This window comes from Temnothorax nylanderi, unplaced genomic scaffold, assembly GCF_030848795.1.
Source record: "Temnothorax nylanderi isolate EJ_2023f unplaced genomic scaffold, tnyl_v1.0 TNYL_tig0059_pilon, whole genome shotgun sequence".
Taxonomy (NCBI): domain Eukaryota; kingdom Metazoa; phylum Arthropoda; class Insecta; order Hymenoptera; family Formicidae; genus Temnothorax; species Temnothorax nylanderi.
The window spans coordinates 84989-108233 of NW_027249121.1; the positions used below are offsets into that span (position 1 = coordinate 84989).

The following is a 23245-nucleotide window of genomic DNA, read 5'->3' on the forward strand; positions in this document are numbered from 1 at the left end:
AAGAGACTGTTGCCAATTAAGGATTAAACAGCGTCTCGAGCTTTTAGGGGAATTAAGTGTCCTCCCTTTCAGTTTCGAGTGCCACGAATGCCGTGCCGCGCCGTCGCGTTACAAGCGCGAGTTGATACGAAATTCATGGCGATAAGCCGGCTTCCGTTGTGACTACTGCGGGTCTCGCATTTGCATGAGATTTGTAGCGTGAGCGATCGTCACGCGCTGCTGATCGTAGAAGGGTGTACCTTCGAGGGTATCGAGGAGATAAAGGTAGATAATACACGTTCGCGTTTCGCGAGTAATGAGTTGTTGCGAAAGGCACGTCAAGTAACGTCGAGAGATAGTGATTGCGCAGAAATACCATACGCGAAAATAGATGGACACAATCGTAAGAAAGAGGAGAATCAATTATTAAACTCTCATTCGGACTCGTATTTGTTCTTGATTATTCGAGATACAAGGGTCGGAAGGTTCGAATCGAATCGAATAAATCGACAATGTTGACGTATATTCCTTTAGCGCGACTTGCGCTGCTATAAATAGTAAGAGGGACATAAATTCACTAAACTTGGCGCGTCGATACCGCGGATTATGCGAGTACCCGCGGGCACTCGCGAGAATCCCTTACCTGGAGGCTCCGGCTGTTGGGAGGAAAAAAAAGGATAAACGAGATTAATCGCCCCTAACGTGTAAAAACATGCGTAGGAGTTACATAGAGCGATGGCGCAATTAGTCTTGCAGAAATTGCTAGGAGGATCGGATCCACAATGCGCTCGCAGGAATTATCCGACGCAAGCAACAACCTGAACGCTGTTAAGTTATAACGCTTGTATTTCTCTTGCGCAACGTGCGGAATATGAGTGCGCCCGAGAGACGCGGTTTCTACGCCGGACGTTTCGCAGCTTTACGTCACAAGCGCGAAGCAACCCTATCGATATAAAGGCACATAAATTATATAATCTGAATTGTGTGTAAAGTCAGAACGTTACGACGTATTTGGAATTATACACCGCGGGGATTTGATCGGCAATTCTAATGATAAGCAATACCACACAAGAAACGATTAATTTTTTAAGGGCTGCGCAACGACGTCACTCGCGACGTTGGCAAAAACGCAGCAAATCAAGCATTAATTATTTCGATGAGTCGTAAGAACAATTGTTACTCCTACCTGTACGAACGAGTGCGACGACTCGAAGGAAAGTGCTCGTGCTCTCATTCGAGGCTGTGAATTTTCTCAACGCTTCATGAGAAATATTACACGATGTACACGTCATCGTCACGAAGCTTACGGTAGTCGGTAATGACATATCGTTAATTAATTGAAAATAGTCGCGAGTGCGAGGTTTCGATTTATGCAGACGCGAAAACGAGACCCTATCGGTTTTTTCGAGTCTTTCCTTCGGGCCGGTTTCTCCGTCGCAGGACATCCGAGTTAATTCACGAAAAAAGCACACTTACGTCGCAGGCGTTAGAAACATCGCTCGTCTCCGTCTCGTCCGGGGTGGCCAGGGGCGCGCGGGGGGACGAGGGTGCGAGGCAATCGTCTTGCTTCCCCTCGTTGTCGCCCCTCGACGCGTCGTTAACGTCACCGCCGCGTTCCGCCGCGGTCGGCACGTCTCTTTCGTCCGGCGATTTCGTGGCCTCCTCGACCGTGGTCCACGAGTCGAGATTCCCGATCTGCCCGGCGACGAGCTGCCTCGTCTCCGAGAAGATCGTCACGCTCGTGTCCGACACCACGACCTCGGTCTTCTCGATGAAGGTCGAGTCCGACGCCGAGAACTCGCTCGAGGACTCGTCCACCGGATTCTGCGTGTCCTCCGCGACGGGACACTCCGGCGAACTTTCGTTCTCCAGGATCGATTCCGACGTTGCCTGCGATTCGGTGATCTCCGACGTCACCACGATCTGCGGTGTCTCCTGATCGGCTTCCTCGTTCAGCACGCGGCGTTCCGTGTCGAGGAATTCCTGCGTGCTGGCCGTCTCCGCGGACATCTCGGACTGGCTGATGACGCCGTCGTCGGAGAGACGGGAGTCCTCCAGCTTCGAGTCGGCCTCTTCGAGCGTTTCGGAGGGCGACGATTTGTCCCGGCGGATCAGCGACCCCGGAATCTCCTCTTCCTCGACACGAGGATCCCCGTAGGAATCATTAAGTATGTCGATATGTTCGTTTGCGGAAGATTCTTCGTTCGTCGACGGGGATTTCTGCTCCTCGAGGCTTTGATCCTGCGGATAGGGCGCCTCGTCGAAGTTGTCGGAGAACTGACCGGCCTGCTGGCCGTCTGAAAGTGGCGCCTGCTCGATCCACGTGTCCGGAACATCGACGTTCGCGTTCTTCCTTTCCTGCTCGACATCGGTGCGAAGCAGATCCGTGTCATCTGCCATTTTCGGCACCAGTTCCTCCTCCCGTTGGTACTTGTCCACGGGACAACTCGCGGGAATCGGGAAAGATTGGGAGCTCGGTCCGTCTACGAGATCGCTCGTGACATTGATAGAATCTGGATCATCCGTGGGAGGTACGACTTCCTTGACGATCGCCCGACACTCGCTGTCGTTGCTAACGTCGACGACTTCGTCGCGGCTCGACTCCTGATCGCTTTCGTTCGTTTTCTGAATAATTATCGGCGCAACGCCGGCTTCCGGCTGCTCGACAAACGCCTGATCCTCTTCCTCGTCGTGGAAGCGCACCGATTCTGGTTTCACGACCTCGACGTCGACGTGTGGAGACACATGGCCGTTTCGGTGGCCGTACGGTTCCTCGATCAGGGAATAATGTTCGCTCTCGGCCGCTATGAACTCCGCGTTAACGTCGACGGGATCCTGCCGGCGGTCCAGGACGATCCTCTTGATCGTCTCCGGTTGGGTGACGTTCTCGGTTTCCTCGACGGCTTCGTCGTCGGTGCTGCTCGAGCAGATCCTCAGCGCCAGCTCGCTCTCTATCAACTCCTGCAGGCTCTTGTCGTCGCCCTCGAGCTCGTTACGCGTATTGTTTGTGAGTACAAGATCGTCGTCGTCGTCGCACAACGAGATTAGTTGGGTGTTACTCGCGGTTAGATCATCCAAATCAATCAAACCGTTGTTAGACTGAACACCGCACACCTCGCTCTTCTTGCTACTTACTACATTGATCGACTTCTTCGTCGCCACCTCCGCCATCGTGGTTCCTCGTGCGATCACACCGTGGATACCTGGAAGGAGTTTTCGATCGTTTTAGATCAAGGAGATTACGATCATTTAGAATGTAATTTAAAATGCGCATTTTAATACACTTAAGCGGCACTGAGGCGCAAATCAGAGACACCTCTTGAAAAATGTTAACGCGATAATCCTATTAATTTCTTTTATATTTCAATACTTTAATACTTTTATAAGAAATAAATTGGAATGATAAGAAAATGAGCTCTTTTTCTCTCTCTCTCTCTCTCTCTCTCAATCTCTTTTCCCTTTCTCGCACGCGTAAAAAAGAGCGTATGAGACTGCGGATTAATACAGAGATGAAACTGGGCAACGGGAACGCGAAATGTAGGATCGATAAATAAAACTTATGAGCAACCGGTTTCCCTATGTAATTTCGAGCTAGAAAGTGCGAGATGAAATAAAAATTCTTCGGGACTCGCTACCGTGGAGCGAAAAAATATAAGAAACTGCGTGTCAAATTAACGTAATAAAGCAACGTAATAAAATAAATTTACGTTTTAATCGATGTAATAAAAGCGACGTTTATTTCGATGAGACGAAATTTTTCTCATATTAAAGCACAAAAATACGATACGACGGTATCCTCATAAAAAATAAATTATATGTATTAATATCAAGGTCAACTTCGTAAAAGAATTTTTACGCGACCAAAATTCCCAAAAATAGAATTTATATTTTATATTTAAATACTTTGGAATATTGATTTGGATTTTGTAATACTTGTGATTTTTCTAATCAATCGCTGGTCACGGTCATTTATATCTCAAATATAATCCGTTTTGTATTCAACATATAACATGAGCATATAAATGCGATCTCCTCGACCCCCGTACTTGACTTTCTCCGTATCGATGTGCAAGGGAAGCTCTTCAGGTACGCGTATGGCAAACCATCTGCCACTCAATGAAGTAGCGCCGGTTTATGGTTATGCAAAATAAAGCCCGCGCAAGTAGTCGTGCAAGATCACGGTCGAACGGATATATAACGTTCCTGTTAGGCAACTTCTGGCCGGTCCAATAAGGCTCGATGAAATTTGTTACCGCAATATTTTGACGCGATTAATTCTTCGGGCGATGATACACAAAAAAAAACAGTAAGCGCAGCGTGAATGCCTGCACATTTTTTCATTGCGCCCATCCATTAAATTTGCATGAAAAACCATATAAGAAATTAAAAAAGTAAGTCACATAAAAATTTAGATATATTATAATTTATCGTAGACATCAAGTTTTTTTAAATTGTTTCCTAAGGATATTTGTAATCTGTGAAACGTTTTGCAAATGATGGACAACAATTTTCTTTTCCGTTAGCTCTTTAACAGCTTCATATTCTGGAGCATCGTATTTTCGGAGCGCCGTTACTACATTTAGTACGCATCTCGTGCGCACTGTGTGCTCTCGAGAGTCGCCGGCCCCGCTTACGAAATCGCGGAAACCGTCGCGATGGAATGCGTGCCGTCTTAATATTCTCATACGCGGATGTGCGGGCACCAAGACGCATCAGGAGCACCAAGTCCCTCGCGATATTAACGGAAGTTACGCCTCTATAGAACTCGGTCGTGACTGCAGACCCCAGTGTTGTTGGCCGGCAAGCCAACCCTCCTATTATTAGCCATTCCGCAACGTCGCGTTTAAGCTTCTGCGACGGAATGCACTTTCAAAATATGAAATCCAAAACTGTTGAAGAATACTCATAGGTGAAAAGTCGCTATTTATAACCGCTCTTACATTCGGCGTTAAATATTTCAATAAACAAATCCCAAATCGAGATCTCATCGAAGATAAGTGGATGCAACAGTTTCACTGTCTAAAAATGAAATTCCTCGTTCTCAGCTCATCATAATTAAAAGATTATTCGGGCTAATTCGGGTTGCACGTCGTGCCCGAATTAAAAATAGAAAACAATCTAAGCAAAGGTATAACGCCTCGCGCCTTATTTACGCCGTAAATAAGGTTTTATTTTAATCACCGTATCTTCCTTCTCGGCCGCTTCTCTCGGGCGGCGTAACTCCCTCCGGTAATTTGACAAATTCCAGCGCCGCGTACACACATCCCCGGCCGTAAGAGTTTATAAACAGAGGGAGGCACGGTGGCCGATCCGATCACGTCGTATACCGACGCGATGTGGAGGGTTCAAATTTAGAAAGTGACGAGCGATCCCGCGCGTTTTCACCGCGCCCGCTTCTCGGTTTCTCACCGTTTTTCGAGGCAGCGCGATACCCGAAATCGCGAGCGAAATTTTTAAGGCTCGCTGCGCGTTCGCGTTCGCAGTATCGCGCTTTGAGTTCTCTTTCGCGCTGTTTAATTTAATCTCCCTCCCCGTCCGCGTCGTTCTCCCGCGCGATTCTATCTCGCCTTTTCTCCTCCTCTTAACGTTCTCGTCTAACCCGCTCTCTCCTTCTCCCTTTCTCTCCCTCGCTCGTTTCTCTTTACCCGACGTTTCACCGAGGTCGTTCCTCGGGTTCACGACCGAGACTATGGAGGTGCTCTTTCTATCTCTCTCTCTCTCTCTCTCTCTCTCATTCTCCTCCGACGTCTCGCTCGCTTCTTCTGCCTCTTCGTGCCTCCACTCTCCTTCTGCCGTCCCTGCCACCTCTCGTTCTCTCGCGTCTTAGCTTCCCTCTCATTTCAACCTCTCTCTATTTTTAGAATGACACACTACCGCGATTCAAAGACGCGCGCTGGACGCATCGTGTACTCGTCCACGGAAAATGTTCTGCCCAAATGCGGCGAGCGAACGAGAGTGAGCGTTATGGAAGCGGAGGAGAAAGAGAAAGAGGGAGAACGGGGAGAAGGGCAACGAGGCGAGAGAATTTTTTCTCTCTTAGGTCAAACGACAGGTGCACACAATATGCACCCCGCTGCGCTGTAAGGTCGAGTCGTAACCCTCGTACAAGTTGCAGAAAAGTGAAACTCAAGTGAAGTCGCCAGAGCGAATCGTGAGGTGAGCGGGGTTTAAAAAGTCAAAAAAACTCCAGGGAGGGAAGACCCTGCGAAAAAATACGGAAAACAAAATCTCGTGAGAGTTCAACACTTAATTATTAAATTCGAGAGACTCAAACTTAATTATTAAATTATTTCAAAATGATTGATCGAAAAGAAGATTATCACATTCGAAGTCTCATTGAAGAAGATTTAATCGCGTGTTTCGAGAGTTCCTATTTTGATTATAACTTAAATATCTTCTGTACATATAAAAGAGTACGAGAACGTTGAGTCATAAGAACTTTGTGTAGCGTCACGCTAAAATGAAAGATAATTGATCACGCGATCGAATTATGTGTGTTGGGTATATCTCTCGTAAAAGTCTAGGACCCCGCGACGTGCGTTTCACGATGAGACAAAAGAAGACACGAAGAGACGGCGAATACAACCGCGCAACAACGCGAATCACCGTAATAAATAGAGGCTTGTTCACGCAATTAAACTCCATCAAGAAAAATGCCTCGGCGTCGTTAAGGCCGCGGTCCAAATAGCTAAATCTCGTATCGGCTCCGTGCTTCTCCGCTCGAGAATCGACACGAGCCGATGATCGCACGCGATGATATACAGCATATACCGTTGTCCCTTTTCGTGGCCATTTAAAATGTTGCAATCGCATTATGTTAGAGAAGCGCGCTCCGCTAAGTATACCTTCGAGCGCATACCGATTCTACGGCGCGCGTGATAGAGCCGTTGGAAACGCGATGTTATATGCGTTCGTAAGAACACCCACCGTTCGTACACTCGCGATTTTCCGTGCGCCTGCTGCGGAATTAAATTCTCGAACGGTACCGAGAGCCCGCGCACTTAAATACCGAACGCGGCCAATGAGATAATGAGGGAGATTACTTTCGGTAAAGTTCACCAACGGAGGTTTTGTTGAGGTGCTGTTGAAAACATTTCTAGCCAATGCACTCGCGAAGAATAAATGGACAGCATTTTAAATGCTAATTAGATCTCTAACTAGATTTTAAATGTTTTGAGATCTTTCAAATTAGTGCGAAAACAACAACTATTTATGTCCCAGTTAACTCGTATATTTCATTTGACGAGTGATAAATAAAAGCCGCAGAGTCCGAGTTCCCTTCATTTGCAAATGAGACGTCGTCGCGGGCTTGTCTTATTGTTAGTCATTTAAATCCACTAACTCGGTATAATGGGAATCGCGCGAGGTGCTAGGTGAAAACAGCGGCGATCAATCTAAACAATGTGATTTAAGGAGCCACGCAACGCGGCGTACCGCCTGTGCGAGGAATCATCGTGTCATGACTACGAACCCCGTGTCCCACGGAGTTGTAATAGCTTTCCGACCGTGATCAATAATGTAAATTTTACTTCTCCGGTTCATCCAGAAAGTGATGAATAATGTAGACGCTCTCCACTGACCGGATTGATCGTGACAGGCCTTCATCTCGATTACGTTTTACCGGGGATAACGTCGCGCCAGTGCACAGTGATTCGATCTCCGACGATGCTGCGCTGTTTTACATATCCGTGTCAAATTTGAACACGCAGGTCATCGAATAACCGAGCTACCTGCGCATTTTCTTATTCGACCGCTTTCGATTTCTCCAGACGAACCAAACTTCGATAAATTAATTAGCGAAATATTTCGGATATGTCCAGTAACATCAGTTGCGGTACAATTTATGATTTTTCTAATAAAAAATATATCTACAACAATTGAACTATTCTTTGCAACGTAATGAATAAACACTTTAACAAATAGCAATAAATAACAAACAAAAAATAAGAGTTTTTGATTGCTTGAATGGCTCATTATTAAATAAGTTTATATACAATATAATTGTATCTCATCCATTAATACATATAATTAAAAATAATGAAATAAATTCAAAAATCAAATATAATTTAGATGACTAAAAAACGTTTTACGAGTGTCTTCGTTAAGAACCCTCCGCGCCATTATATTTCCCATGGCTCTTAAATCATCCCCGAAAAATAAATCCGCGGAAACGCGGCGCACGCACGCACGGACGCGGCCTTCCGCGTGTCTCACGCATGATGGCATGATGTGCGGCTTTCATTGCACAAGCCGAATGCATAAGGCGCGGTCCCGGTCTGTTCTCTCTCTCTCTTTCTTTCTTTCTCTCTTTCTCTCTGTTCCCTCGCTCCCTTCCTGTCGCGGATGTGCGCGCGGTGTCCCCTTACAGATTTCTATGTGCAACTATAATTAGGTAACCGACACCGGCAGACTGCCGCCGCAGGAATCCCTGTTAGCCGTTAAGCTATGCCGCGACGGAAAGTGTGGCGCGCGCGAATATTTTCGGCGCGAGGAAAGCCGAAATTAAACGGCCGATGCACTTTTACCGCTCGTATACATACTTATCCGGCTTTACCCACACACGTCTCTTCGCTCTCTTTCTCTCGTCTCTTCCTCCTTTTCCCCTCTTTTCCGTCATTTCCCCTACCCCTTTTATTCCGCCCTCGAGAAACGCGAACATGAGTGTTTCTCGTTCATATCACTCGCGCGTTACCTCCGAGAGAAATCTTATTTTTTTTCTTTTCGCCTCGACACGTATTTAAAGCTCGAACTCATCTCGCTGAATACGTTTCGGGGAATTTCGCGCGATTATTTCGCCGAATAATATTTTTACCCGCGATAAAATCGGCATTCGCACTGGCGCGAATCCAAATTTTTATTTTTTTCCGAAGGAAAAGAATCTTCTCACGAGACTTTGCGAGAAATGGATTAATAAGACGAAGTTCTATGTCAAGGGCTGAAATCCGATCGATCTGCGCCGATCGCGGATGGGTAATGGAGACAGCGGAGACGGTGTCGGGCGGCGACACATGATCGCGCAGCTTCCGGCGTTGCGATTAAATTCGTCGCCGTTCCGTCGCCTTCCGCAATTTCTATTTCGATCGGCGTATGCGTGCGCAGCACATTTCAGTAAGATGCGCATCCAGAGTTACGTTTTTTTATTCCTTTTTTTTTCTTACAAACGCACGCGTTACTCGCGCATAAAGAAATATTATCCTTACTCGTTAAATCGTGCGGAATATAATGTCTAATTAAATTTCAATACCTTAACTTGACATCTAGATAAAACGGAGTGCGAAATTTTTTTATCAAGATTTTAATTGTCATTATCCAGTAACTGTTTCTCGCGAAAACACGACGGTTTTAGGGAATAATCGGCGAAAGTAGTTCATTTAAAATCGCGCACGGCGATACACCGAGCGCAAAAAATTATTTAGGTAGAACATCTCAGGAGGTGTAGCCGATTCGAATGGAGTAAGAACGTAAAAATTGGGATACAGCTTCTTTCGACGTTGTCGAGACAAAGAACAAGGCGTTGATATACGACTCTACGAATCTCTAGCTGACAAGTATAAATGACACGCGAATCGACCTGAGTCTTTATCGTTCGCAGGTGCGGATCCGGAATCTCTCTCGATTGTACGTTGAGAAACAACAATTTGACGAACGCGCTAGAAATCTGGGATTAATTCTGGCGTATTTTTGTGGAAACTTTTACGAGTATTCTTACGAATGGACCAATAAATCACAAACTTTTACTATCATTTGCGAATTAAGTCCCCAGGCTCGGAAACGATTGCTCAATTATCTGCTATAAATTTATGTGTTATAAAATTCGTTTTTCCTCCGGAAGAATTAACGAGGGACGCTGAAAAATTATTTTCCCCAGGGGGAAATACAGAAATACGTTTCCTTTCTCGAACATGTTTCATCATCTCCGAAACAATCCAGTCTTAATTTTGTAAGAATTTTATAAAGTTTCTTTTATAATTTACGGCGGTTATCGCCGTAATTCTCAGCGCTGCGCGCTAGGAATGCAGCTGCATTAATCAGATATCGCGCTTCGTCGCCTCGGCTACGATCGGCTCGTCGGCGTTGCTTCCTCTCTAAATCTGAGAAACGACCGTATAACGGCGTCTCGGCGAGGCGCTAGGTGAATAAGCGGCCGCGCAATTCGTTAATTCGCGATAATTAATAATATAAATCGCGTCGAAGGATTCGCAAAACGGGCTGCGGCCGTGCCATCGCGGCGCGGCGTGCCGCGTACCAGGAAGCCGCGACTTTTTCGACGCAAAGCGAGCATTGTCCGACAATTGAGTTGGCAGACATCGCCGAGCCGGGTATGCGACACGCATGTCGGTGCACGGCATTTACTCGCTCCCGCCCATCACGCGCATTACGCACGCGGAGCGCGTAATGAGAATGGAGCGGCACGCCGCGCCGCGATCCGATCCTTTACGAACGAGCTCTTTGTGTGTATAGAGCCTCTCCGCGCTCGCGCAGCTGTCGATCATGAGCGCTTTGTTTCGAAAATAGCCGCGAAATTGTCGGTCATACTCCCGTGGCTCTCCGACCGCGAAATCGCGCGCGGGTCGCGTGCAGAAACCGCGATACGCGTAGTTCCGCTTGATTGAAACCTCATAAATCGATTGCTCGGCATTCCCGTGGTATGTAAGTAATAATATATAAAACAATAAAATTATATAATATAAGCGATATAAAAATTCTTTTAAATATTATTTCGAATAGTATTTCGAATACGGAACACATATAGAGAATAAAATATAAATGTCAGATTTGTGGCTCCATAATTTTTGTTTTTAAGATATATCTTAGATATGTCGAAGCAAATTTAATTTCGTGTCTTTAACTGTGTTTACTGGTGCGTTCAAGCGTATATTAATTAGAGACTAATAAAAAAAAAGTAAAGTCAAACAGCGACAATCTTTACATGGCCTGTTGTTTTCGTCAGGTTACCTAAACATTTGGTATGTATATTTCATGAAGAATAGAATATTGCAGCATCTGCATTTTATTGGATCCGTGGAATTAACTTGCAAAATAGATTTCGTAACGATTTTCGTCGGACAAAGTGACGGCGACGCGATTGGCAAACGATCATTCTTATAGAATCAAAAGCGCCAATAATAAGTAAACACTTATCGTTTTTTAAATTAGGTTCCGTTTTACATACATATGGTAAAAAACTAAGAATTCAAAGTACATTAAAATGGTGATTAAAAAAACTTTTTCCTAGATAGAGAGAAATTGTATCAAAATAAGTAAATTTCTTGCTTGATAAAAGTTCGAAATTTGTGGCACAATTTCCTACTTAATTTTACGCTGTCATTACTTTAATTATTATTGTTATACACATCACTGTCATTACAACGCTCTTTGATGGAGCTTCGCGCGGTAACCGGACACTCCGGCTGCATTTCTCGCCATGTGGGACGCTTTTTTGGAAAGACGCGTCACGTCGCGTCGCGCCGGCGTGCGTTCGCCAGGCTTTTCCGCGATCCAAGCGGAATGATCCGAGCGGGTACGAAGCGGCCGAGATGGGGCTGGCGGTCCGAGCCGAGTTGCGCGCGCGGCGCGGTGCGGCGCGGCGGGTTGAACGACCGCTCGAGGAATCGGCATCCGCGGCATTCCGCGGAACGAATGAAGATGACCGAGCGGAGGTCCGCGCGCGCGCGCGCGCGCGCTCCTCCGCTCCCGCTCCCGCCCCGTCAATTACCGCCGATCGCGTATCGCGGACAATGAATGAGAGTCTCACTCGCTTCGCTTTCTCAGTAAGCCGGCGCGCGAGAACAGGCGTCGCTACGCCGGGACGCCAAGGTCACCGGAAGCGGCCGGGCGCACGAGCGCGCCGCTTCTCTCTCTCTCTCTCTCGGCCGGATACTCGCGAACCGGCGCGAACAATACCGTAAACGGGGCAAAAATGCAGGAGAAAAGACGCACGCGCACATTACTGCGTTCAGATCCGCGTGTATTACTTATATATACGCGAGCTGCAGTTAACGGAGTATTCTTGAGAGAATCATTCGACCAGCGGGGGGAAACACTGGTCTAGTGTTTTCCATCGATATCTCGCCGTACGCGAAGTCATATCGGGAATTCAGAGTGCGAGAATACAAAGATTGGATTATGCACCATATTGCGTCCTACTTCGAAATAATTAAATACTTTTAGAACTTATAAGAAGGATTTATAACTACTCGATGAGTTAAAAAAATTGTTAAGTAAAGTTCTCTTAAAATTAAATCGGAACGAAAGAGTTCATCACTTTTCGAAAAGAGCTGCTGCGTCTCATTCTCAAATCACCGTGTCATAATCCAAGTGGCTCGAGAGTGCCTAATGGATTCACGGATTAACTCGGGGAATGACTTGGAAAAATATCGGTTTCCGTCAGGATCGAAGGTTCGCGCGCCACGCCACGTGTTGTACATTACAGCTGCATTTCACATGGCCGACGTGCAAGCATGCGTTGCACCACGCGCTCGCGCATTATCTCGCGACATGCGTTTTCGCTCCGAGAAGCGGAAAGCATGTTGCAAAATTTGAAACTGCTACGTCACACCGACATGAACGCAATACCTTCCGTGAAAGAAATTTAATTAAATTTCAACGGAGTATCTTATTTGCTCAAGTGTCTGCCTTGCGCGAGTCATCTTCCTAAGATCCCTCCAATTTCTCCATTATCCGTTTAATTTCAAGATAATTTTAACGGAACTTTAGTTTACAGACTAATTATGAAATTATTTAAAATCAAACATTAAAAGAAGTCATAACGTATGTAGTCAATTTTCAATAAGGAAAAAAATGTATTTAAAATTAATAGAGACTTTCGTAGATGTGGAAAAAATGAAAGACTGGGATATTCTTGAAATTCGACCGTACGCGAATCGAAGATATCTAATTGTAATGAGCTCATCGCTCATCGTTCATCGCGTCCAGTGTGCGAGGGCCATAAGTCGCTCGTGTTTCATTCGCGATCTGGCTAATTCGCCGGACATTCGTACGTGACAGGAAACTTTAGAAAAAGCGCTGAACGACGACGCGGAAGAATGCGGGTGGTTGCAGGTTGCAAAACAGACGAGGACCCAGCGACGCGCGACGCGCGATCGTTATGCCACGAGCGAATTAATGAAGCGTGCCACGCGGCGCGGCGCGGCGCTTCGCGTGGACGAGGAGCGGAGCTCGCGAAAGAAAGTTGATTTCGCAGTCGGCGGTAGTAGCATTTTTCCTCCGGAGTATCGTGAGGGAACACCCTCGGTGCCATTTACCGCTGCTTCCTTAGACGCGAGCGTTTCACACGTCTTTCCATCCTTAATCGCAGCCAATCGTTGCATTAACAAAACACGAAACCGCGAGAGAAAGAGAAAGAGAGAGAGATAGGTAGATAGATAGACAGAGGGAGAGGTAACTTGGTTCTCTGTGTCGGAAGATTTACATTTTAAATGCCGAAACACGTTTGCAGAGCAAAACGGTGTTGGCCGACGATATACGTAGCATAATGGAGAATTGCAGCGGTGTTGCAGCGGAGAGAACAGAGATATGCAGCGATATAAACGCAGTCTTGAAACTTGCGAGGCGAGTTCCGCAATGTAGAAATTGTCAGGCTGTTTATATATTGCCGAGATTAACGCAACGACGAAAACATTCGAAATTGAATCTTCGGTGTCTTATAAGGAAAAATTTTTGATTTAATAATTTACCGATTATAAGAAGATCCTGAAGGCAGAGTTCTACTCAGCAGTGCACAAATTTTTGTGGAAACAAATTAATTATTTTGCCTTAGCGGACTTTCTAATTCCGAATTTTTTTACAATGTACTATGTACACAAAAAGTTTTGTTGGAGTTTTTGTTGTATAACGTTGAAGCTACGTGATCGGGCACACGATGGGAAATGAAGAGAGCTTTTGAAGCGCGACACAAGCAAACGAGAAGAGATCTTCAAGTGGCCCCCCGGCTCTGGGTGAGTCGCCGAACTTAAGGACCGAGTAGATTTAAGCGTTCGGGGGCCAAATAGCCACCCGTATAAATAGACGCCTGTCCTCGATTTCTCGATGAGCAAATGAACCGGATGCCGAGATACTTAATACCCACCAGATGGTTAACATAGCACTTCGATTCAGTATTGATGAAGCCTTAACGGCGTGAAAAACTTACATTCACAACGACCACGGAAGGCACGTCGAACGCCTGAGATCGATTTGCCGGAATGAACGTTCGATATTCTGCCAATGCCAAGATATCGATTTACGTGACGTCTCGAGTACGTTTTCGACATAATGCTCACTTTGTCTCGCCAGTATTTGTCTCAAGAATCGCACTTTCGACAGCTTAATTGACGACTGGGCTCGAACGCGAGCTCGGTCAATTTCCTCTCTGCAACATAGTTGCAACAATTGCAAAAGACAAGGCAACCGGCATTGGTATGTTTGACTATCTCAACAAGACAATTTAAGTTCACGTCTTCGATTGTCGGATTGCTGGCTCAAAGCAATCTCGAGTTAACTGTTAACGATTTCTCGTACCACGCTCGCCGTTAAAAATCTAATAACCGATAGTCGGCGAGTCGATTCCGCCTAACTGAGCGCCTAACTCAACTGGTTTCGATGATTCACGCGATAGCTTTTAGCACGACGAGATTGCGGGAAGGTCCCGATCCGACTCGCGCGAATAATTCGCTGCCTAGAATTTCGCGCGAGAGGCCGCCGGAGTTTATTCCATTACACGGCGCCGTCTAATCGCGGGTTTAAATTCTACCTGCCACAAGTTGGCGAATATCTTACGAGTCGTCTTCCTTCCCCGGATACACCCGGGGTATATCGCTGCCGCACAGAGAAACCTGTTTATCACGTTTCCGACCGCGTACGCGCGGAATGCATGCAATATCGGCGCGTATTGTAGATTGTAGCGCGCCCGCGTTAAGTAGAATCGAACTTAAAGGACGGAAAACCGATTACGTATACGAGGAACAAATCGCGAGCCGTGAATCCCGGTTCTTACGCCAGACTCGGCGACCGGATACTATTGTAACTTCGTCCGCGACGTTATCCGCGCGCTTTTGCCGCGATACACGGAGAATCGCTCGCGTTTGCGGCGCAGATGTGGCGCACTAAAAAGCCAAAGTCATACTCCAGTACAACATTAAGCTCCGTGTTTAATTCGCTTAAATCTCCGGTAAATTATTTCGTCAAGCAGACCGCATCGTGACACGCGCCGTGTCTCTTTACGATAATCTAATAATAATCGCCACTTGGCAGTTTACTTTTTGCATAATATTATTTCATGCGATGTATATTACCACCATGTGTGTTTGGCAGATTCGCTGAGTAATCTGGAATCCTTCGAGTCTGCCAACTGAGGTGCAGCGTTATCTTCCCGATATTAAAATATTCTCCGACTTATTATCTTTTAATTACGTTTCACAATCGCGGGTTCAGAGATCGAGAAACTGGACTAATGCTGAAAATACGTTACGTCACCGGTCACGAAACACTAAAAGTTTGTTCTCGCAGTGTGTGAATGGCGTTGAAAGGCGCAGGTCGCACCGGTTTCGATCCCTGAACTAGTATCTATAATATGTTCCCAAGTAACTTTTTTTGCTGCGTTCCCAGGACCGTGGTAGATACTCGGCGAATTGCATTGTCGGCGAAGTTCCGTTTTACCATTATCGCGGCAGACTCGCGGATGAACCTGCGTTTTCACCGGGGTTATTGTGCGCGACATTATTCGCGTAACAGGTTTTGCGTTATTTCACGCTCCTGCAGGCCTACATTCGCATAATAAGGATGGCAGCCGCCTCTCTTGACGTAATACGCATACCGCCGCCGCGTCAATGATGATATCTTTGGGTAATTTCCTCAGCGCGCGAGAGATCGCTCGATACACGAATTAATTAAACGCGAATTGGGTAACGCAGGAAAGCTCGGGGATTTTGACGAAGGACGATTTTCTAATCTAACGGATGCGATAAGTTGAGTCTTGGATTAAATCTTTCGGGACAGCGAGAGAGGGAAGTGATCTACCGCACGAAACAAACTAATATTTTAATATAAAAAATTGAATACAAGACAGTTCTCTAAATCCGAAACTATTGCAATTAATTTGTTAAGTATTAATTGTTTTATGCAGCGCACTTCGATAGAATTTTTATCCTCTTCATTATTATCATCTCTTATTCTATATCGTTATCTTTAATTTAACGCTTCAACTCTCTATCTCTTATCGGATATACCAATATAACTTTCAATCGTGGAGAAAAATAGATCCGATCGTTGCACTTCCGAGTCGGTCTCTTGTCCTAAATGCGGCCGCTGGCACGGGCGTGCCGTTTTAAATTAGTCGTACGATCGTTGGCACGACGGCGCTATACATAGGTTTAATTAAAGACTCGGCAATTGCACAATCGCGGCGCGTCGAAAGCGGTCGATCTCTCCCGTCAGCTCTTTGTCTCTCACGAATGGATATAAATTCTCTACCGGTGCGCATTACACGGCCGTGAACGCGGTTAATTACCCGGCGCGAGTCAATCAACGATACTTGCGAACCGACCGGCTGCGCTTTGCACGGAAGGTGAATCCTTCGATCGTTTTTCTCCCTCCCCCCCCTCTCTCTCTCTCTCTCGCACAAAAGGCGTGAAAAAGTAGCGTGCCACCCGGGCCGGTGATGCGTGCACACGCATATCTTTGTAAATCAACGGCAATTGATACGTCGATTACGTCGTGGCGGACCCTCGCATTAGCGCGGTGAGATGAAAACGCGCGGGCCCTCCTTAAAACAATTATTACGTTGTAAAAGAGATGCGGCTGCTGTTGCTGCTGATGCTGCCGCCGCTGCTTTCACCGGACTTGCTTCGTATCGCGTTTATTATCGCTCCCGTTATCCTAATTTACGAACACGATTCTGCCCGGCGCACAGATCATTCTTATACGAATTCTTTCGTATGCATTTATGTAAAATAAAATCAAGATTGATATAATCGCCATGCGTATCGCAAACGACATTTCGCGGTTTATCAACAGCGAAGTCGATCCCATTTACGATCGGAATCGACCTACTTACTCCGCCTACGACGCCCAATTAGAATTTCACGAGAGTGACAAGGTTTTTTTTAAATAAACCTGCTTATTATATGTGTCACTGTTCGCGCGCTTACGCGTCCATGTGTTACCAATGTTGCGATCGCGTACACGCGGTTCTTCCACGCGGACGCTCTGCGTCAGCAAACGAACCACCCACGACTCACGCGAGGCGTCGACGAATCTTTCGAATGCGTCATAGCGCGGCCACAAAGGCGGGCAACGAGGGGCACCGGCTCGGAGGAGATTTTACACGCGTGCGTGACTTTACGGCCGCGCGGATCACGCGCATGCAGACAGAACAAACGCCGAACGCTCAGGAAGTGAAGCACGCAACGCGCGAATTCGCGTCGCGTTTCAAAGGGTTATCGGGCCCCCAGGCCGATAAAACGCGCGCTGACCCACGTTCGATAATTCGAAGCATTCGTCGTGTCGTTTATTGGCAACTCGCGACACAACCGGCTGCGAAACCTACGACGATCGAGAACTGAGATCGAATCGCGGATGGCCGTTCGGTAACATCCGTTCGTGCGCGCACGTACGGCGATGACGACAGAATCGGCGAGCATCGCGGAAAACGGATTTCTTTGCGTGAAACTGCAAGAAGGGACGATTAGATCGCGACGGTGTAATTTTGCGGCGAAGCGGAAAAAAAATTGCGGTGCCGAGAAAAATTCACCGCGCCAGATAATTAAATATTCATGGTAGCAACAATTAATGTTATTAAAAATAATTACCAACTGTAATGAAGAAGAAGTAAGAATATATAATTAATTTGGCATGCGCGTATATGCGCTGAAACTAAATCTAACGAATTATTTTCTTGGGTATTACGCGATCTCCGCGATTCTTGTATACTCTAACGCAAGGGTTGTTTCTTTTCAATAATATAACAATATAATATTTTGTAAACGTAATATCCGAACGAAATAAAAATTAAACTTGTAAGTTCTTATAAATTATGAAAAGAATCAAGCTCGTGTGTTTCAAAACAGTGTAGAAAGTTCAAGAGCCCATCAGGAGATGTTAAACTAAAAAGCGTCGAAATGTATATTTAATGAGTTAATAAACTATTTTTATTTTTAATTTAACATCTCCCGATTGTTCGTTTATTGGCTCTTGAACTTTCTACCAAGTTCTTACGTGCAATTTATATGCAATGGGCAGGACAATAATGCGAGGAAAGCAATGATACAGTCGCACCAGATGCACTAACAGCTTCACACTCGAGCGAATATGCATCGGCCACATTTCATGGACGATAGAGAGCGTTAATATTGGCGCTCGATTAATAACGTTCAAACATGTGAAGGTGATATCATATGCCTTTCCGTTTCGTTCGGTATGCAATTCCCACGAACGTGACGGCGAATAAATTCGTATCGTTTCGTTGCGTCTCATTCTCGAGGCAACAAGACGCGAATCCTACCCGACAATACACCTCGTCTTTCCACGTCCATCCCCGTAAAACTCATTAAGATATTAATACTCGCGGGGCAACAGAATCGCGGCCGCGAGGAGCGATGTGGGTTCTAGGAAAAGGCCAAGTCTCGCAAAACGGCCGACATCGACGAACCGTCTAACGGGCTGCCTAAAGATTAAGGAAAAGCAACGTTCTCCGAGCAGGTCGGCGATTAGTATCATCGTGAAATAAACGGCAGTAAAGTCACGGCGGAGCGACGGCACGAAAAAACGTTTTCGAAGATCGCTTGCGCAGATCGCGGGATCGGAAGATACGAGGCGGCTATCCCTCGGGCGAGATTTGAAGAGGAAGAAAATAATCTGATTTGTTTCGAAATGCAATGTCGAGATCAAAGGAAGCTATATTTTTGACACGAGGAATTCTCAAATTCTTCCATCTTGACTTTTCCTTCATTATTTCACTTGTCCGCTTAAGATTATTATATTTATTATATTTAAAACTTTTTAACGCATGAATTTTTCGAGTGACGTCGTTTTTGTAACATTTCGGTATTACCTCTATCATCGACATGCGATTGGCTAATAGTTATTAATGAACGTTCACTGACGCCGGTTAGACCGCAAAGACACAGTGATTTCGAAGAGGCATTCTGCATGAGAAAACAATGTATTTGAACAGCGCTTTAAAATTTTGCCTAACGAATTCATGTGCTATTTCTAGAGGTATATAGACATAAGAAATTATATATTAATATAAAAAATATATTTATATAATTATATATCTATTAATTTAAAAAATATATCTATTCGTATAAAAGTATATAAATATAGAATTACCTTTTTGTATAATATAAAAATACGTGAGTAGTAAAAATATATTTATATTAAGGTGGTTCATGCAGTACTTGCAAGTCAAATAGGCAACTATTCTTATTAGTGATAAATAAGTGTGATTTTTGTCCGTAAAAATTAGCATATAATTAGATTTATTATTTATGACATCTTTAATGCTATACGACCTCTACGTAATAAAATATTGAGACGAAAGTCACATCTTTTACTAGAGTTGTGAGCCCTGTGAATATATGTACAACAGCAGCGCGGCAACGTTGCGGTCAGCTGAGTCAGCAGTCTTCGTCGTCGCGATCTACATAACCTGTACGTACAAGCAATACAAGTGTGAAATATGAGCTGGAGCGAGCAGCCTCGACGTAAGGGACGTTTCGAGACGAAACGAAAAATTGATAGAATCTATTTCTCCGTGCGCTATACTCATCAGCTGACACGTGCGACGTTGCCAAGCTGCCGCTAGTGCCGCTCGAGCCCAGCCATCAGTTCCGTGTTGTCGATTTAGTCAATCGAAAATTACGTTTTATTATTATATGGTTCGGTCAATGAACTCGGGCTTTCGTCAGTATCTTGCAAAATGTTTATTGCATCGTTTCGTCAGTTTTTGGTTCGTTCATCTATTTTTGAAGTATTGCAATTTTTGCAGCATAAGCGCTTTAGCCTCGTTTTTCGGATAAGGGGTCCCCCCACCGCGTTAAATTGGCAAAGTTTACGGACATATATCTCCGGAACCAATCGGTTAAAAAATCTGAAATTTTACAGACACACTCGAGGAACGTTAACCTTTCATTTCATATCACATTTTCCGGGCTAAGTACATATGACTTAAATGCATGAACCACCTTAACATGTGAGTATTTCGTTACGCATTCAAATAAAAAAAAATCGCAATTTTGCATTCGATGCGCTTATGTAAGTTCGCAATGCCAGTTCCCGGTTTATGGTCGGCGTGCCGTAGGCACGCCTTAAGATGATCGATTAGATTTCGAGATTGACCGAGAGAACGCTTTATAGCCTAGCAACGTTTATACGAAAGCGTCTGATAACGCTCGGTTATCGGCCTACATGATTCACGATTACTTTGTTATTGATAATAACAGTTAAAAAATAAAGAAAGTAAAAGAAAATCTGAAGAAAGGCACGCAAAAGTTTGGCGACAGTAAAAACTTATCGCCGAGAACAGCGCTTTACGATCTTACGATTTGATTAATTAATTCTAATTAAGTCTTCGCTGATCTAATCTGACGTAATCTGTCTGCATTAAAATCGCGCGATCTCCGAGAAGGGGGTGGCGTTGACCGGAATCGAACGAGCGCGACGCGATTAATTCGAGGAAATAATGCAACAATTGAGAAAGACTGATTTAACGCGTCGAAGACGAGACCGTCGGAGGCAGCGCGGTACGGAGGACGATGATGCGGAGATTCGCGCGGAATGCGTCGACAAGGACGAGGGGAAAAGGGACGCGTCGTCTCTTCACGTCGCTTTTAATTGCAGCCCTGCCGCCTGCGACATACTTCTTTAATCGATAGACCGTTACATCGGCTTTTCAACGAGCGCGCGGCTTCTGTATTTCGACTCATCGGCCATTAGGATCGTGAGACGATCGTGACACATTGCAGATCGAGATGAAACGATGGACGAGCGTGTCTAAGCAGACCGATGCGTGATCCCACGGATCAATAAAGTGCATATAAAAAGCTTACGAGCCAGCGAGCTTTCTTGCGATCCGCGAGCTTTCTTTTACGAGCGGATTGGTTGGCTTTATTAACCTGTCAGTTCCTGTTGTTATTCATAGGTTCTCGGAATTTATATTTCAGGATCTAACGTTGACATCTGAATTTAGATGACAGATTAATCTTGGAATAATTTAGATAACGCTCACACGTTCGCTGAAGGACGGACATATACGTATATGTATTTAGCTTTAACATAGTCATTTATACACTGAGAAAAAAAAGCTGTTGCTTCAATTAAAGTGCTATCACGGGGTGCCAAAAACATAAATAGTTTATTCAATTGTATTATTATTAGACCCAATATCTGGGTTATTAAATCAATAATTAAATTATTGGTTTAATAATCCCGATATTGGGTCTAATAATAATACAATTGAATAAACTACTTATGTTTTTGGCACCCCGTGATAGCATCTTTAATTGAAGCAACAGCTTTTTTTTCTCAGTGTAATTATAAATATTTGTGACATTATCTTGGATTGGTTCGTGCCCGTTTTTTCGCTCGAATCGAAATCTCTTCTCAATTCTTCGAGCGCGCAAATATGCGCTCGTAGGTACGCGAAGGCGGGAGAGGCGTTTTGCTAGGTTTATGATTCCGTGCCTAAATTTACGCACGGCAAGCTCTAGAGCGTGTGCACGCAGCCTTACGGGATCCTCTGTATGTATATCCGGGATTCTGAAATATGCTGCGCGGTCGCTTACGTAGGTCGTAGATTGAACGAGAGCCAGAGACTTTTCGGCGATTCTCTCTAAAGTATACACGGAGGGTGCGAAAATGTCTAATGGTATTCGTGGAAGCGCTTTCCAGAATTATATGACGAGATCCAATTGCGCGTAGAAACTTGTGCGCAGATCCGGCCAATGTCTTCAACTCACCAACCCCGTTTAGATTTTATTTTAATCTGAGAAATCTTTCTCTACTTGAAGATAATTATTGCAATCGAAATGTAGATGTGATACGTTATTTCTGCTCTAATAAGTATTATATTTTACGCATTATAGTTTAATTTTATTATTTATATGGTGACTTGGATGAATCCTGGTTTCTTTAAACCAATGGCAGAACATCTTAAAGTAGCGCTATTGTTCATTTATGGCCAGTTACATGCCGCGTGTCCTGATTCCACGCTAATCCATTACGTCGCTGTCGAATGAATCAGGGCAGATGCATCACTGTCTCGGCGATTCTCGGCGATTAGTCAGTATTACCGGTTTCAAGCGTGTCGAGTCCTCAATCCGAAAGAACGAGGCCCGTTTACGCGGCACAAAACAGCGGAAGGATCGCAAATCGCGCAAAGGCGGCTTCGACAGGAGCTTTGAAGAGTGCGCGCTTGAATAGAATGTAATTGCAGCGACGACGCGCGGGGGGGACCAACGAACGGATCCACCATAAACGTCGCGCAGAGTCTCTCTCTTTTTTCGTTCTGTCATTTGTTGGTGCTTCGTGCAGTGGTACCTTGCCATCTGGTCGCAGCCAGATTCTGCCAAAAGCACGGACGACTGTGAGTCACCCCGCGCGGTCCGGTTAGGTTTCTGGTAGTCGGATTTATCCGAGTCTGCATAGGGTGTCGGGTAAGGAGTTTCGCGTACACCAAGATATGGCCAAGTTAAGAAAATCTTGGAAAAAATATTAAATTTAAATTTAATTCTTTTGGCTATAAAATCAGTCTTTCTCAAGAAAATCAAAGGATGCATTGTATATTGAATGTTTCTATTACTCACGAGTCACGCACTTTCTGTGAAAGAAATACGTTACAGATACACCCAGATTACACCCTTTCATCGTCGATCTCGCGTCGCGCTTGAATTGCAACGAGCCTCCAACTCCCGCGAGAACGGCTCGTTCCCGATATTCGTTCCGTCTTTCCTTTTGCCGTTACATAAAATGACATCAGGAAACTCCTCTGTACCTTCTATCCATGTATTATGCATTGCCTGCTGAGAGTCCTTTGCAACTAATAGCTAATCCCGGACGTACGAGGTGCCTTTCCATTCGAACGGGCGTCGTGACGAGGAACTGTATCCTGTATCTTCCACGATTTAATCTGGGCGGTGAATCTTTCCGCGCGAACAGTCGCTTTCGATCTACGCGGGCATGCAAAGTGGTCGGCTGGCCGGCCGGCTGTTTTTTTTTCTTTTTCGCAATACGAGCTCGAATCCGCCGCGCGATCGCTCGCGGCAACAAA

General features: G+C 45.3%; 1 protein-coding gene across 4 annotated transcripts in view; it reads right to left on the reverse strand.

The window, feature by feature from the left end:
* Positions 1-23245, reverse strand: part of LOC139773203 (uncharacterized) — a 53954-nt gene that overhangs the window by 29601 nt on the left and 1108 nt on the right. For 2 of the 4 annotated variants that reach the window (XM_071707470.1, XM_071707473.1), the window contains exon 2: positions 1456-3182. In XM_071707470.1, the coding sequence (XP_071563571.1) occupies positions 1456-3182 (1727 nt within the window). Of the gene's footprint in view, positions 1-1455; positions 3183-22969; positions 23007-23245 lie in introns of those variants that run through there. The other 2 variants (XM_071707472.1, XM_071707474.1) reach the window with 2 other exon arrangements.